The sequence below is a fragment of the Astatotilapia calliptera genome, chromosome 23, assembly GCF_900246225.1.
Source record: "Astatotilapia calliptera chromosome 23, fAstCal1.2, whole genome shotgun sequence".
Classification (NCBI taxonomy): Eukaryota; Metazoa; Chordata; class Actinopteri; order Cichliformes; family Cichlidae; genus Astatotilapia; species Astatotilapia calliptera.
This window is the reverse complement of record NC_039323.1, coordinates 588,163-602,832: the sequence shown is the minus strand read 5'-3', so window position 1 is coordinate 602,832 and position 14,670 is coordinate 588,163. Positions and strand designations below refer to the sequence as shown.

The window sequence follows — 14,670 nt, the reverse complement described above, 5'->3', positions numbered from 1 at the left end:
GTTTTTAAAGCTAAGTCACTCACTGGAGCTGGCAGCCATGACAGAGGACCGTCTCCTCTCTTGGGGGGTCTGCTGGGGCGCATGCTCTGTCAGCGTGTAGGCCTCCCACAGCGACACGTTCATGCTTTCTGCATAGTCCTCTGCTGACGTGGGCACCTGCGCTTGACTCGGTGGCAGATTCTCATTCTGGTCTTTGGGCGGGGCTGCGGGCTTTGTTGGGGCGAGCTGCAAAGGAGTAATGGCTGCAAGAGGTGGGTGTACGGGCTTCTGTGCCACAGGAGCAGGCTGGGGGGTTTGCACCACTGTTATGTTTCCATTGTAGGAGGTCACACCAAACTTATTGACCGCCTCACAGGTATAAATTCCTCTGTCGCTGTTTAACAGGTTCTTGATCACAAGTGTGCATTCTCCATCATCTGTGGTCGTAATCCTGCATCTCTGGTCGTTGCAAATTTGTTGCCCGTTTCTGAGCCACCGTACTGCGCTGGGCTTTCCCTCGACAACACACATTAGTGTGAGCGTACTGTGAAGATCTGCTGTCTGGTTCTTAAAAACCTCTTTAAAAACAGGTCGCATGTCTTTGCGCGTCTTGAAGCCTTTGAAGGCAGCCTGGATCTTGACCGCAGCCTCTTGCATTTGTGGTTCATCCTCGGTGCTGATATCGATCTCCGGCGGAGACTCCTTCAATGGTTCTGTCGTCTGGAGTGCAATCTCAACAAAGGGTTCGTGGGGCTGGACATCCCTGTGGGCAGCTGGTATTTCAGTCAGAGCCTCTGAGAAAGTTTCATCTTCAGAAATATAAAGGAGGGGAATGTCTTCTGCCACCTGTGTTTGTTGTTCTTCCTCCCTCCTCGTTGGCTTCACTGCCAGTCTCACGTCCTGGTCCATTTCCGGTTCTTTTCTCATGGGTTGAACTGGCTGTTTTAATGGAGGGTTGGCAGGCTGCTCTGTTTCCTCAGTTGCTGACTGGTTCCTCTCAAATGCTGGTTTCTCTTCGGCCTGTTTTATTAACGGCTTTAGAAGCTGTTTCATAGGTTGGTCTTGAACTTTTACCACTGCTGTTGTTGGCTCTTGTTCCTCTCGATCCGTCTCCGTGTCCTGTGATACTTGTTTTTCTACACCTTTTACTTTGCTTTTTGTCCTCACAGGAGGCTTTGGATGAGTAAACGCATCTTCCTTTTCTACCGGCCGTTCTGGTTGTTCAGTCGGCTCTTTTTCTGGCTTTGTTCCTCTCTCTGACTCTTTGGACACTTGTTTATTCAGACGACCTCTCTGTTTGCTGTCTTCTTCAGAATCGATCTGTGTCATCTTTAACATTGTAGGAAGGATCTCCTCACCATCCTTCAGTAAATACTTGATTGGTGGCTTTCCATCTGTCAGTTTTCCTTTAGATCTTGTTGGTGGTTTCAAAGGCTCTCCTTCTGTCTTGTCTAGTTCACCTTCATTTTCTAAAGATGTCATATTTTGATCTTTCATTGATTCTTTGCTAATCAACCCTTGCGGTGGTTTCACAGGAGACTTGTCATCCTGGCTTATCGTTCCTACTTCTGCAGCTGGATGTTTCTGCTTCTCCTCAACTCCACTTGTTTTTGCCAAATGTATTTCTAGTTGTTCGGGGCTGTTTTCAGTTCCAGGTTTCTTTTCTTTTTGTTTCCTTTGTGCAAAACATGTTTTATCCAAAGCCCTGTCTGATTGAACTTCTTCGTGGTCAGCTTTAGCTAATTCTTCAGTATGTCGTCTTGTTTGTTTCATCTCCGGTAAAGCATCAGTTTCTTTTTCCAAATGCCTAGCTGGCTCCTCGACCTCCCCGTCAACCCTATAGTCTGTAGTCTCCTGTAGTCTCACAGGTTTATCAGCTTTCTTGTTCACCTCCCTGTCCTTCACTTTATTAATCTGTCCATGTGCTGCGTTCTGTGCACCATCCGTGCCTTTTTCTACAGCTCTTGCAGGCTGAGTGTCCTTTTGGACTTTATCATCATGCTTCAGCGCAGACGGTCTGAGGTCAAAAACAAGCTCCGTGTCTTTTTCTGAATTTGCAATTGATGCTTTTCTTGCCCTCTTTTTCGGCTCAGGAGGAGCTGGTTTACCCTCTGGGACCACTGGTCTCTGCGTCTCCTGAGCAGGAGTTGTTTCTTTTGCCTGCAGCATGATTGTTGGAGGTTGTGCCTCTGCTGGAGTCGGTTGTTGTCCTGGACAAAGGAAATGAACATGAGTGTGTTTACCTTCTTGTAACCTCGCCGATCAGCAATAAATCAACGTACCTTTTACTTGCACCATTGCAGTGGTCTCTATGCTTCCTGCCTGACAAGAGTAGTTACCACTGTCTTCAGGTTTGAGCTCATTGATGATCAGCTGCAGGAAGCAGCCGTCTTGCTTCATCTCGTACTTCCTGCTGGCCCTCAGTGGGAGCTTGTTCTTTCTCCACTGTATTGATACGCTGGGCTTAGACAGCTCACAATACAGGGAAGCTGTACCTCCTGCTTCAGCCTCTATGCTTTCTAATTCTTTGTTGAAGAATGGAGTGAGCTCTAGGTGGGATAGAACAGCCCAACAAATAGTTTGATACAGGGTCAGCTAAGAAATACAGAATGCTACGATTTAGCTTACATAATGCTAAAGTGCCACAAGTGCTCAGAAACTGATATTAAGACTCCGTGAATGCAGCTGAAATGCACTCATGCACAAACCTTTCACTGTTACAGTTGCGCTGGTCTCTGCTTTGCCTGCTTGGCACGTGTAGCTGCCGCTGTCTTCCACTTTGAGTTCCTTAATCAGCAGCTGCATGAAGCAGCCCTCCTGCTTCATTTCATACTTTGCATTCGGTCTCACCAGTAGCCCGTTCTTCTTCCACTGCACCATAACTGCAGGTTGAGACAGTTCACAGGAAAGGGAAGCCACGCGTCCTTCTTCAACTTCCATGCTATGTAAACCTTGCTTGAAGAATGGAGGGAGCTCTGAGGTGAGGAAGGAAGGTAACGCTATGTTTTTAATATCTAGCTCATAGTGAACAATGGACTATGTACAAGAAGATGTAATAGATTGTTTTACTATGTAAATGTCTTCTGTGGATGAGTTTAAAACCAGTGTACAAACCCTTTACTGTCACAGTCCCACTGGTTTCTGCACCTCCAGCTTTACAGGTGTAGCTGCCGCCGTCCTCAGGTTTAAGATCTTTGATGTGGAGCTGGAGCAGGCAGCCGTCCTGCTTCATCTCATACTTCCTGTTGGCTCTTAACGGTGTGTTGTTTTTCTTCCACTGCACTGACACCACAGGTTTAGACACTTCACAGTGCAGGGCTGCTGTGCTTTCCTCCTCGGCTTCTACATTTTGTAATTCTCTCTTGAAGAAAGGAGGCAGCTCTGGTAAAATAGGCAAGGAATTTAAAATTCATAATGTATAAGGAACCATGCTAATACATCACTAACTATATTTTCTCTTTAAACTACAAATATTTCAAGTGTGTGAGTTTATTAAAAAAAACTAAACTAATAGATTATGAATAACAAATAATAGGACAGGATAGAATAACAGAAGGCAGCACTAATACCAGAGCTTTACCAAATGATTGGGAAAAGTCTTTTCTCGCTGCACACACCTTTCACTGTCAGAGCTGCAGCTGTCTCTGCAGCTCCTGCTCGACACGAGTAGCTGCCGCTGTCCTCGGGTTTGAGCTCTTTGATGTGGAGCTGGAGCAGGCAGCCGTCCTGCTTCATCTCATACTTCCTGCTGGCTCTCAGAGGCAGCTTGTTCTTCTGCCACTGCACTGATAATCCAGGTTTAGACACTTCACAGTGCAGCAAGGCGGTGCCTCCTTCCTCGGCAGCCACATCTTTCAAATCTTGTTTGAAAACAGGTGGGCGCTCTGGAGAAAAAGTCATCATACATACAGGATACATACAATACTTCAGGCATAAACAAAAGTCGTATAAAATATCTTTTCAACAGCTAATGTAAGATAGCAACATACAGAATGAAACGTGTGTGTTTGTATGGTGGATTCTGTTTTGCATACCTGTCACGGACACTTTTGCAGTAGTTTCAGCCGTCCCTGCTTGACACGTGTAGCAGCCGCTGTCCTCGGGTTTGAGCTCTTTGATGTGAAGCTGGAGGAGGCAGCCGTCCTGCTTCATCTCATACTTCCTGCTGGCTCTCAGAGGCAGCTTGTTCATCCTCCACTGCACTGATATCCCAGGCTTGGACAGCTCACAGCACAGCGATACTGTACTTCCCTCCTCTGCCTTCATATTCTGCAGCTCTTTTTGGAAAAATGGTGCAAGCTCTGCAAAAAAATAGAGGAAGTAAAGGTAATGAATAAAAATGTTCCTGGATTACCCGAGTGATGCTTTAGACGTTAAAATGTCCTGAAAATATACCAAATGCAAATCTATAGTTTAACGTACCTTTTACTGACAGATTTGCACCAGTTTCTGCGTTTCCTGCTTGACACGTGTAGTAGCCGCTGTCCTCGGGTTTGAGCTCTTTTACATGAAGCTGGAGGAGGCAGCCGTCCTGCTTCACCTCGTACTTCCTGCTGGCTCTCAGAGGCAGCTTGTTCTTCCTCCACTGCACTGATATCCCAGGCTTGGACAGCTCACAGCACAGTAAGGCTGTACCTCCTTCCTCTGCATCTATGTTTTGTAATTCTTTTCTGAAAAAAGGTTGAAGCTCTGGCAAAAATAAAAGGTTGAGGGATTATCATTAAAAGAAAAATTAAGGTAAGGGCAAATAAGTTATAGAAAGTACATGTGATGTAAAAAGATGACTAAAGTTTGCTCCACTTGTTTTTAACAAGTATAGATGATCAAAAGTAATTTTAAAGTAGTTCCCAGTGATCAAGGGCTTGTGAACACTAACGTTTACCATGTAACTGGCCATAATCACAGACCTTTCACTGTTACAGCTGCAGTGGTCTCTGCACGTCCTGCTTGACATGAGTAGCAGCCGCTGTCCTCGGGTTTGAGCTCTTTTACATGAAGCTGGAGGAGGCAGCCGTCCTGCTTCACCTCGTACTTCCTGCTGGCTCTCAGAGGCAGCTTGTTCTTCCTCCACTGCACTGATATCCCAGGCTTGGACAGCTCACAGCACAGTAAGGCTGTACCTCCCTCCTCTGCCTTCATATTCTGCAGCTCTTTTTGGAAAAATGGTGCAAGCTCTGCAAAAAAGAAGATGGCTTGAAAGTAATGAACGAAAATGTAGAAATGCAGAAATGATTTCTACTCAGATATTAACGATGCTGTAAAACAAACCAAGCAAATCAGCCATTCACACACCTTCCACTGACACATTTGCGCTGGTTTCTGCACTTCCTGCTTGGCATATGTAGCTGCCACTGTCTTCAGGCTTGAGCTCCTTGATGTGAAGCTGTAAGCTGCAGCCCTCTTGCCTGATCTCATACTTCCTGCTGGCTCTCAGAGGCAGTCTGTTCTTCTTCCACAGCACTGACACTCCAGGTCTGGACAACTCGCAGTACAAGGAGGCTGTACCTCCCTCGTCAGCCTCCACACTTCTTAATTCTTTCTTGAAGAATGGAGGAAGTTCTGGAAAATGTGTTAAAAGGGAGAAGAAAGTCCTTTTGAAAGGTTTTCAGTGATGTCACACCATCACCACGCATTATGTTTCTGCCACTGGAAGGATGCTAACACAGTAACACTTCACACACCTTTCACAGACACAGTCGCACTGGTCTCTGCACCCCCTGCTTGGCACGAGTAGCTGCCACTGTCTTCAAGTTTGAGCTCCTTGATGTGAAGCTGGAGGAAGCAACCGTCCTGTCGCATCTCATACTTCCTGCTCGCTCTCAGGGGCAAGCTGTTTTTCTTCCACTGAACTGGAACTCCAAGTTTGGAGAGCTCGCAGTACAGGGTGGCTGAAGCTCCTTCTTCAGCTTCCACACTCTGAAGCTCCTCCTGGAAGAACGGAGGAAGCTCTGGGGGAAAAGGACAGAAATGGGAATAGTTTAAGAAGAACGCCTCACTGTACGTGCTGATCATAAGATTGTTTAGCTCATTGCCCTGAAGTACCAGTGACGGCGAGTTTGGCAGTGCTCTGCATATCTCCTGTATCACAAGAGTATACACCAGTATCCAGGGGGTCGACGTCACGGATGAGCAGCAGGTTGACTTTTCCGTCCTTGCGCATCTCGTATTTATCACCATTTCGAAGAGGAACGTGGTTGCGTTTCCAGGTAACCAAGGTGGTGAGGTCAGAGGTGGTGCAACTCAAAGTTGCCGTCTCGCCCTCCATGACCACTGTGTCTTTGGGCTTCTCCTCCAATAAAACTAGAATTTGATATCAAATCCCAGTGATCATCAGGGGGTACATAACTTTGAAGCATTTTATTAGTTTTTACTTAAATACACCCTCTCTACTGTGTTCTTATGCTCACCTTTAGGCTTAGGAACAACCAGCAGGCGTGCAGAGGTCCTCTCCTCCCCGACCACAAAAGCAACCGTGCCCGTCTCCTCAGGCGTTGTCATGGTGAGGACCAGTCGGTGCTGGCGGCCGCGACACGTCATCTGGTTCATCTCGTTCTTCTGCAGAGGGCTGTTCCCAAGCCACCAGACGCCCTCGCTCACGTCTGCGTGGCTCAGCTCGCACACAAACACCGCGTCCTCTCCCGCTGTCACCGTTTTGTCTTGAAGCTCTGTAACGATCCGAACGCGCTCTGTGGAGGAAGCAGGAGCTAGATACAGCTTCAGCAGAAAAGGGAATTTGATACGTTTACATTAACTCAACTCAGAAGGGTCAGCTCTGGATTTCGTGTCATGTAAATAAATGAGCCCAATACTTCAACAAATAATGACATTAGACTGCCATATACACCCACCCCTGACAATCAACTTGGCAGTGGTCTTTTTGCCCCTGGTGATGCAGCTGAACTCCCCAGCATCCTCCAGATGCAATTTCTTGATCTGCAGAGTGTGACTGGGGCCTTTCTTTGTCACGATACAGCGTTCTCCTTCTTCCACCACGGTGTTGCCCTTCTTCCACGTTACGGGCACATTAGGACTGGAGACTTCACAGGAGAACAGCACAGACTTCCCCTCCACCACAGTTTGGCTCTCGAGTTCCTTTTCAAAGAACACCGATGCTGCCGCTGCGTGAAGAAAGAGATATTCAGATTACTTTTTTAACAAAGAGGCGATGATCACAGTGTGGTGGGCGTGGCTTGCACTGCCGTGCAGGTAAGGCGGACGCACCTGCACAGCATCCGCAAAAAAGTGTGTGTCGTGAACGTCAACCTTGAGTTGTAATAAAGAGATGCTTGAAAGCATGAACGTGCACCGGGTCTGCTGTGGGTTTGTTACAGTGGTGCTGAACCCCAGGAAGGGGACACAGCAGACCCGCGACTGGGCCAGCCGGGGAAGGAGCTGACCCAGATGGCGGCTGAGATGGTGGCCACACAGCAGGAAGAACTGGAGGACCTGGTTAAGTGCCGCATGCAGAGGATCGCGAGTCTGGCGGCTCAGATCCAGTCCTGGCCGACATCGCCGCCACCCCCACCGTCATCCCTCGAATGCATGGGAGTGGCCGACGTCGGGAATGTTCTGGCGCCCGTGCCGGCCCCCAAGTTGCAACCAGCCGGGACGCAGCCTGCCGCCGCACCCATCCCCACTCCTCAGGTGGGAACGGCTTGTACCGCCTGTTGTTGCCTTTTCCTGCTCCCTGGAGGAGGGCCACGAAACAACCACTGGGTCCACCAACAGCTCACCCACCTGCTCAGCCCGAGCCGGAGGTCAGCACACGGCGAGCACGGGGGGAACCTGCCAAGCTGTCGCTGGAGGAGGAGGCGGAGCACGAGGGTCCATGCCTGACGGGTGACAGGAAGGAAAAAGAGGAGCTGCGCGGGGGTTCACGCCTACTTGTGGAGGAGGCGCGTGAGGATCCGTGCCTGGCGGTGGTCAGGGAGGCGCGTGAAGGTCTGACAGAGGCGCAGTTCTCACCGGGGTGGTAAGCGGTTCAGGAAAGGGATAAATTAATGGGTTCATATCAATTGTGGGATTGCGGTTCCACAAATACAACTCCAGCATGTTTAATGCACAGTTATACAGCGCAGGTCGGGCCTGAAGGATAAGAGTTCAGCCTTGGCAGGGGATCAGTCCGACAGGGCCTCCACTCCTGGCCGCCGCCAGGCACACAATGCACCCGACCCCTACGGTGCCTCCTGCGGGTGGTGGACCTGCAGGAGGATGGGCCCGTGTCCCCTTTTTGGGCTGTGCCCGGCCGGGCCCCATGGACTAAAGCCTAGCCACCAGACGCTCTGCCTCGGGCTTGGCTCCAGAGCGGGGCCCTACCAGGGGGCAAAAGCCCCCAGACAACATAGCCCATGGGTCCAGGGTAGCAATTCGCAATAAAATGCAATAAAGAAAAGTAAACTGTTCGAATACCTCTCACGTTGACTTCAGCTGTCGTCTTCTGCTCCCCGAAGGCGCAGCTGTACTCGCCAACATCCTCTGGCTGGATGTTTCTGATGGTCATCTCAGCTACCCTCCCCTTCAGCGTCATCTGATACCTTCCTCCATGATAAAGCTGGTCCTCCCCCTTCCACCACTGCACGGGCACCCCGGCCCTGGATAGTTCACAGCGCAGGGACACGTTGCCTCCTTCAGGGGCCTCCTGGTTCTTCAGACCCATTTTGAACGTGAGCGGGATAGCTGTGGATGTGGAGAAGAAAATCGAATTTGAAGTCTAACGATCAGGAAAGAACATATTTCATTTGGTAAACGTAGGCTTTAGGAGCATGAATGAACCAGACACTTTCACATCTACACTCTTGGCTTACGTGTGATTGTGACATTGGCTGTAGTCTTGACATCTCCATAGAAACAGCTGTAGAGGCCGCTGTCCTCCAGTTGTGCGTTTTTGATCGTCAGCTCCATGACGCTGTTTCGATTTTTCATCTGGTGCTTGAAATTATTCCTCAGCAGCTCTTCTCCTTTCCGCCACTCCACAGCAAGGCCGGGCTTGGACAGCTCGCAGCTCAGGGTCAGGCTGTTCTCCTCCTCCACCTGCTGGTTCCTTAGCTTAGTCTTGAATGTGACCGGCGGCGCTGCAAGAAGCACCAAAGAGGAGTTATGGAGTTATTTGACTTTTATAAAAGTTCATTCTTTGAGATTGAGTGTTTCTAGTGTGGGAGCTGGGTTTACCTCTAACTGTGAGCTCAGCAGTGGATTGGCTGTCTGTAGTCTTGCAGGTGTATTTGCCGGCATCGCTCTCCTCCACGTTGTTGATGATCAGCTTGGTGACGCGTCCCTCCTGTTTCATCTCGTATTTGTATCCAGGCTTCAGAATCACTCTGCCTTTCCTCCAGTCCACCGGAGCTCCGGGTTTGGAGAGCTCACAGCAGAAAACGCCACCGTCCCCCTCCCTCACCTCCAAATTCTCAACCTCCTTTGTAAATGTAACAGGAAGTGCTACAGAAAAGAAAACAAAGTGAGTGAAATCTGAAATTACAAGTCATTTTCTAAATCTGCCGTGGTTAACAGGAAGTGCTGGGTGTTTTCTCCTGTGGTCATTCCCAGCTGGACAGTTTGTATCTCTACCCCAGCTGTAGTGAAGCTGTAGTGAAGCTTACCTCTTACTTTGATGTCAGCTGATGTCACAACAGTCCCAACAGAACAGCTGTACTCGCCAGAGTCTGCCAGAGTTACGTTTCTGATTAACATCTCCGCCACTCGGCCTTCTTGCTTTGTTTGTATTTTTTCTCCCTCTTTCACCAGTTGAGCGTCTTTCCTCCACTCCACGGGGACTCCAGCTTTGGAAAGCTCACAGCGTAAGGTCACGCAGCCCTCCTCCACAGCTTCCTGGTTCTTCAGTTTCTGCTTAAAGGTCACTGGTATTGCTAAGGAGTGATAGCCAGAAACATTACAAAAACATTTGTAGATTGTTAAAGCTTAATTATAAATGGCCTGTATTTGTATAGCACTTAGTCCCTAAGGACCCCAAAGCTTTACACATCCACACATTCACACACTGGTGATGGCAGCTACATCGTAGCCACAGCCACCCTGGGGCGCACTGACAGAGGCGAGGCTGCCGGACACTGGCGCCACCGGGCCCTCTGACCACCACCAGTAGGCAACGGGTGAAGTGTCTCGCCCAAGGACACAACGACCGAGTCGGGGCTCGAACCGGCAACCTTCCGATTGCAAGACGAACTCCCAACTCTTGAGCCACGATCGCCCCGTGAACGATGTTGCTGAATGCATCTCACCAGTAATAATTGTTGTTGCCGTGGATTTTATCTCATCACAAATGCAGCTGTAGGTGCCGCTGTCCTCGGGGAGGCTTTTCCTGATGTGGAGCTCGTGGATGCAGCCGCTCTGCTTGATCTGGTATTTGTCTCCGTTTGAAAGGACAGTGTCTCCCTTTGTCCACTGCACGGGGACCCCAGGCTGGGACAGCTCACAGCACAGTGTAACAACACCGCCCTCCTGCACCTGAATATTCTTCAAGTCTTGAAGAAATTTGATGGGCCGCTCTAGAAAAGAGCAGAGGAGACATCCTGAAATGCACGTCAGCTTTATGCTGCTGTAGCTCTGACAGGTACTGAGATGAAGTCAATGACATATAAAATAGATTTAAACAAAGATATATGTATATACTGCGTCATTTTTGAGTCACCATACTTCTGTTCGTCATCTTCATCTTTAAATGTTGCTTTATGACATTCAGGATGCTGGAAAACTGCTACAGTGAAAGCAGCAGCGCTCACCATTCACTCTGATCTCAGCTGTTGTCCTCTGTTCTCCACATATACAAGTATAATCTCCACTGTCCTCCACACAGAGGTCTGCGACCTTCATCTCCACCTGCAGGTCCTTTTTCCTCATCTGGTACTTGTCTCCATTCTTCAGCAGCTCTCCTCCTCTCCTCCACTCCACCGCGGACGCAGGTTTGGTGAGCTCACAGCGTAGAACCACACCGCTGCCCTCCGTCACCTCCTGATTGGCTAGCAGTATCTTGAAACTAGGCGGTAACTCTAACGAAAACCAAGAGCCACAGAGAACATCACGTGTCGCGCACTAAAGGGATGTGATTTTAAAATACATAAACAATTATTACAGATAAAATTAAAGGTCACACTGAAATCCATAAAGCATAGGAGGGTTGTTTATGGTACAACTTCAGCAATGAGTGGAAAACACGACTACAGGTGGAGAAATCCAGTATCCAGTGTCCACTCTGCTACAAAGCTACTGCAGAGGAGACGCGGGTATTCGATATGCGCTATAATGGATTAAACTCTAATCCATTATATTCCAGGCTGTGTTTGTCTCATGATGCCTGCATGAGACAAATGATGGACTGCTGCTCATAATAAGATTCAGGAAGCTTTGGCTTCAATGATGCAGGACTTTACAGTAGAGGACACACTGTGACACAAACTGGGTGACGATATGGAAACATGAGTGGGTTCACACAGTGATGACGGTCTACTTAGTTCATTCTGACTATTATGTGGCTGACCTCTTTGACGTCTGCGCTTGGGTGACTCTGTTAAATAATGACATCAAAATTCAAAAAGAAGGAAGAAGAGTGCTTTATGAAATCACGATCAGATGTCGGGGGTGCGTCTCACCTACGACTGTGAGCTCAGCAGTCGATTGGCTGTCTTTAGTCTTGCAGGTGTATTTGCCGGCATCGCTCTCCTCCACGTGGTTGATGACCAGTTTAGTGACGCGCCCGTCCTGTTTCATCTCGTATTTCTCTCCAGGCTTCAGAACGACTCTGCCTTTCCTCCAGCTGACTGCAGCTCCAGGTTTGGAGAGCTCACAGCAGAAAACGCCGCTGTCCCCTTCCTTCACCACCAGGCTCCGGATCTCCCGTTTAAATGTTACAGGAAGTGCTGTTGGAAAATGGATCTTTTTTGGTGATTGAATTTGCAAAGTGCCGTTTACACCTACCCGCTGTATTTGTTTCTTATTCAGTCTTTATTTCAGCTTTTTCATGTAGCACAGAGGTTAAATAGCCAGGACCGATGCAGTTAAGGTCACAAACTGATTTAAACGTACGTTTCACTTTGACTTCAGCGGTGGTTTTCTCATCTCCTGTGATGCAGCTGTATTTTCCTGCGTCTTCCGGTTGGATGTTTAAAACGGTCAGTTTAGCCGTCTTTCCTTCGAGCTCTGTGCGATACTTTCCCCGAGATCCCTCCTCAGAGAGCAGCTGCCCCTGCTTCTGCCACTGAATCGGGACTCCCTTCTTTGACAGCTCACACTGCAACGTCACGCTGCTCCCTTCTTCGGCCACCTGACTCTTCAGGCTCACCTTAAATGTCGCAGGGATCGCTGTCAAAGCAGGCACATATATTTTTATATGTGTGAAGTAAAACAAAGGCAAGAACGAGACAAATATGATTTACAGGTCAAAGTTCAGTGAAAAGACATTTTTCTCAGGTCTCTGTGCAGTACGTTGAAAAGCAACGTTTATCGTTACTGCTTCCACAGAGATAAAGAAGGTAAGTAGCAGCCAGGTGATGTGCTTAACGAACTGATCCTCAGGAAGTGTGACCGACAGAAGCAGAAACGATGGAAGTTTGCTAGTGTGAGCATTCGGGTGTGTGACACCTGAGCAAAGGTCAGACGGTGCAGGCCTCATTTAGCAGGGCTAAGTAATAACGAGATGTGGCACCGAGAGTAAACTCACCAATAACTTTAACCGTAGACTTTGTCCTCTGCTCTCGGCACACACATGTGTAGACACCGCTGTCCTCTGGTACGGCATCTCTGATGCTCAGCTCCAGGACCGAGCCCCTCTGTTTTATCTGGTGCTTGTCTCCGTGCTCAAGCAGATCTCCTCCGAGCCTCCATTCCACTGGGACACCAGGTTTAGAGATCTCACAACACAGCGTGATGTTGTGTCCTTCCTCGACTTGTACATTTTTTAGCTTTTGTTTGAAGACGATGGGAAGAGCTGAAAGGCAAAGTAAGTGGACGAGATAAGTGAAGCGCCTGAAAACAAACATGCAGCACGTCCTTCTTTCACGGGTCTGCTCTGAAATTCACTGAGGTAATTAATTAAAGCCGTAATGTGTGGGTTTCAAATGTGTGACTGCCTGTACCTGCCAGATACACAGAAAACACTAGAACATAAGTTACCATTAACAGTCAGAGTGGCGGTGGTCTCCACGTTTCCACAGATGCACGTGTAGATGCTGCTGTCCTCGGGGGTCGCATCAAAGATCCTCAGCTCGACGAGCATGTCTCTCTGTCGTACGTGACATTTCTCTCCATTTCTAATCGGTTCATCCCCGCCTTTCCTCCACTCCACCGACTGACCGGGTTTGGAGAGCTCACAGCGTAACGTGGCAGTGTTGCCCTCCTCTATCAACACGTTCCTCAGCTTCTGCTTGAAGGTGACTGGGAGAGCTGAGAAACCCATTAAGACCAGATAAATAATCACAGATGGCCTCATATTCCTTTATCAGCTCGTTGGTAAATAAAGTCCTACCAGTAATCCTGACAGTGGCAGATGTCATCTGATCAGCACACACACAGCTGTAGACCCCACCGTCCTCGGGCACAGGTTTCCATATGAGGAGCTCCAGTGTGGTCTCCCGTTTCCTTATCTGGTACTTCACACTGTTCTTCAGCACCTCATCCTCTTTCCTCCACTCTACCGGGATCCCAGGTTTGGAAATTTCACAGCGCAGTATGACGCTGCTGCCCTCCTCTGCTTGCATATTCTTGAGTTGTTGTATGAATGTGACAGGAACAGCTGGAAAATAAGGAGTGACATCATAGACGTGAATAAAAGAGGATAAAAGCTTGTGTGATAGTTTATTGCATTAGCAGCTGTACCTGTGTGTGGCTAACTGCCATATATCAGTGCACAGTAAGTTATTGCATGTTGCATGCGTCTGTATTTCTCACTGCTCCTTTTATACTTGCATGAGCTCGCAATGGATGTGAAACATGTTGTAAATGCTAAAAAAGAAGAAGTTTTTGGTAAAGCTGTGTCAGGTGAGTTTGTAGTGTGATGAAGACTTTACCGTGTACTTTGAGACTTGCTGTAGTGTGGTGGTCTCTGCACAGGCATGTGTACTGTCCAGCGTCCTCGGGTTTCAGGGCTTTGATGGTCAGAGAGTTGATCGTCTTCCTCTGTTTCATCACGTACTTGTCTCCTGGCCTGATGCTCTCAAAACCTTTCTTCCAGTGGACGTGGACCCCAGGCAGAGAGTACTCACAGGTCAGGGTGACAGCTTCTCCTTCTTTGGCCTCCACATGCTTCAAATGGTGGATGAACTCTGCTGGGATGGCTAGGAGTGACAATGAGGAGGTCTTTGCTTATTATAATTTCTCCAATGTAATCATATACAATCTACCAGAAATGTTCGACCCACAGCAACCACGTGACAAATAAATCCCTATTGGTACCTTTGACAGCGACCGCGGCCCTGGTTGTAACAGAGCCAGCACTGCACTCGTACACTCCTGCATCTGTTTTACAAACTTCTCGAATGGTCAGCCGAGCTTCGCACCCCAAACGACTGGTAAAGTATCTTGAGGAGTTCCACATGAGACAGCCATCTTTGTACCACAGGATGTGACACGGCTTGGAGGTCACACAGGACAAAATCAAACCACCTCCTTCGATGGCCTCGCAGTCCTCAAGTGACTTACAAATGGTGGGACGCCTTTCTGGTGAGCAGATGAAGCACAGCACAT

General features: G+C 48.6%; 1 protein-coding gene across 7 annotated transcripts in view; it reads right to left on the bottom strand.

Annotated features, from left to right (window-relative positions):
* Positions 1–14,670, bottom strand: part of obscna (obscurin, cytoskeletal calmodulin and titin-interacting RhoGEF a) — a 40,356-nt gene that overhangs the window by 19,106 nt on the left and 6,580 nt on the right. For 3 of the 7 annotated variants that reach the window (XM_026160282.1, XM_026160283.1, XM_026160286.1), the window contains 26 exons: positions 14,380–14,643; positions 13,995–14,261; positions 13,454–13,720; positions 13,102–13,371; positions 12,650–12,916; positions 12,016–12,291; positions 11,583–11,849; positions 10,716–10,982; positions 10,215–10,481; positions 9,576–9,842; positions 9,148–9,414; positions 8,784–9,050; positions 8,389–8,655; positions 6,828–7,097; positions 6,387–6,665; positions 6,022–6,279; positions 5,661–5,927; positions 5,272–5,538; positions 4,887–5,153; positions 4,402–4,668; positions 4,014–4,280; positions 3,597–3,863; positions 3,094–3,360; positions 2,688–2,954; positions 2,262–2,528; positions 24–2,189 (listed from right to left, as the gene is read on the bottom strand). In XM_026160282.1, coding sequence (XP_026016067.1) covers positions 24–2,189; positions 2,262–2,528; positions 2,688–2,954; positions 3,094–3,360; positions 3,597–3,863; positions 4,014–4,280; positions 4,402–4,668; positions 4,887–5,153; positions 5,272–5,538; positions 5,661–5,927; positions 6,022–6,279; positions 6,387–6,665; positions 6,828–7,097; positions 8,389–8,655; positions 8,784–9,050; positions 9,148–9,414; positions 9,576–9,842; positions 10,215–10,481; positions 10,716–10,982; positions 11,583–11,849; positions 12,016–12,291; positions 12,650–12,916; positions 13,102–13,371; positions 13,454–13,720; positions 13,995–14,261; positions 14,380–14,643 — 8,856 coding nt within the window. The remainder of the gene's footprint in view (positions 1–23; positions 2,190–2,261; positions 2,529–2,687; positions 2,955–3,093; positions 3,361–3,596; positions 3,864–4,013; positions 4,281–4,401; positions 4,669–4,886; positions 5,154–5,271; positions 5,539–5,660; positions 5,928–6,021; positions 6,280–6,386; positions 6,666–6,827; positions 7,098–8,388; positions 8,656–8,783; positions 9,051–9,147; positions 9,415–9,575; positions 9,843–10,214; positions 10,482–10,715; positions 10,983–11,582; positions 11,850–12,015; positions 12,292–12,649; positions 12,917–13,101; positions 13,372–13,453; positions 13,721–13,994; positions 14,262–14,379; positions 14,644–14,670) is intronic. The other 4 variants (XM_026160284.1, XM_026160285.1, XM_026160287.1 and 1 more) reach the window with 4 other exon arrangements.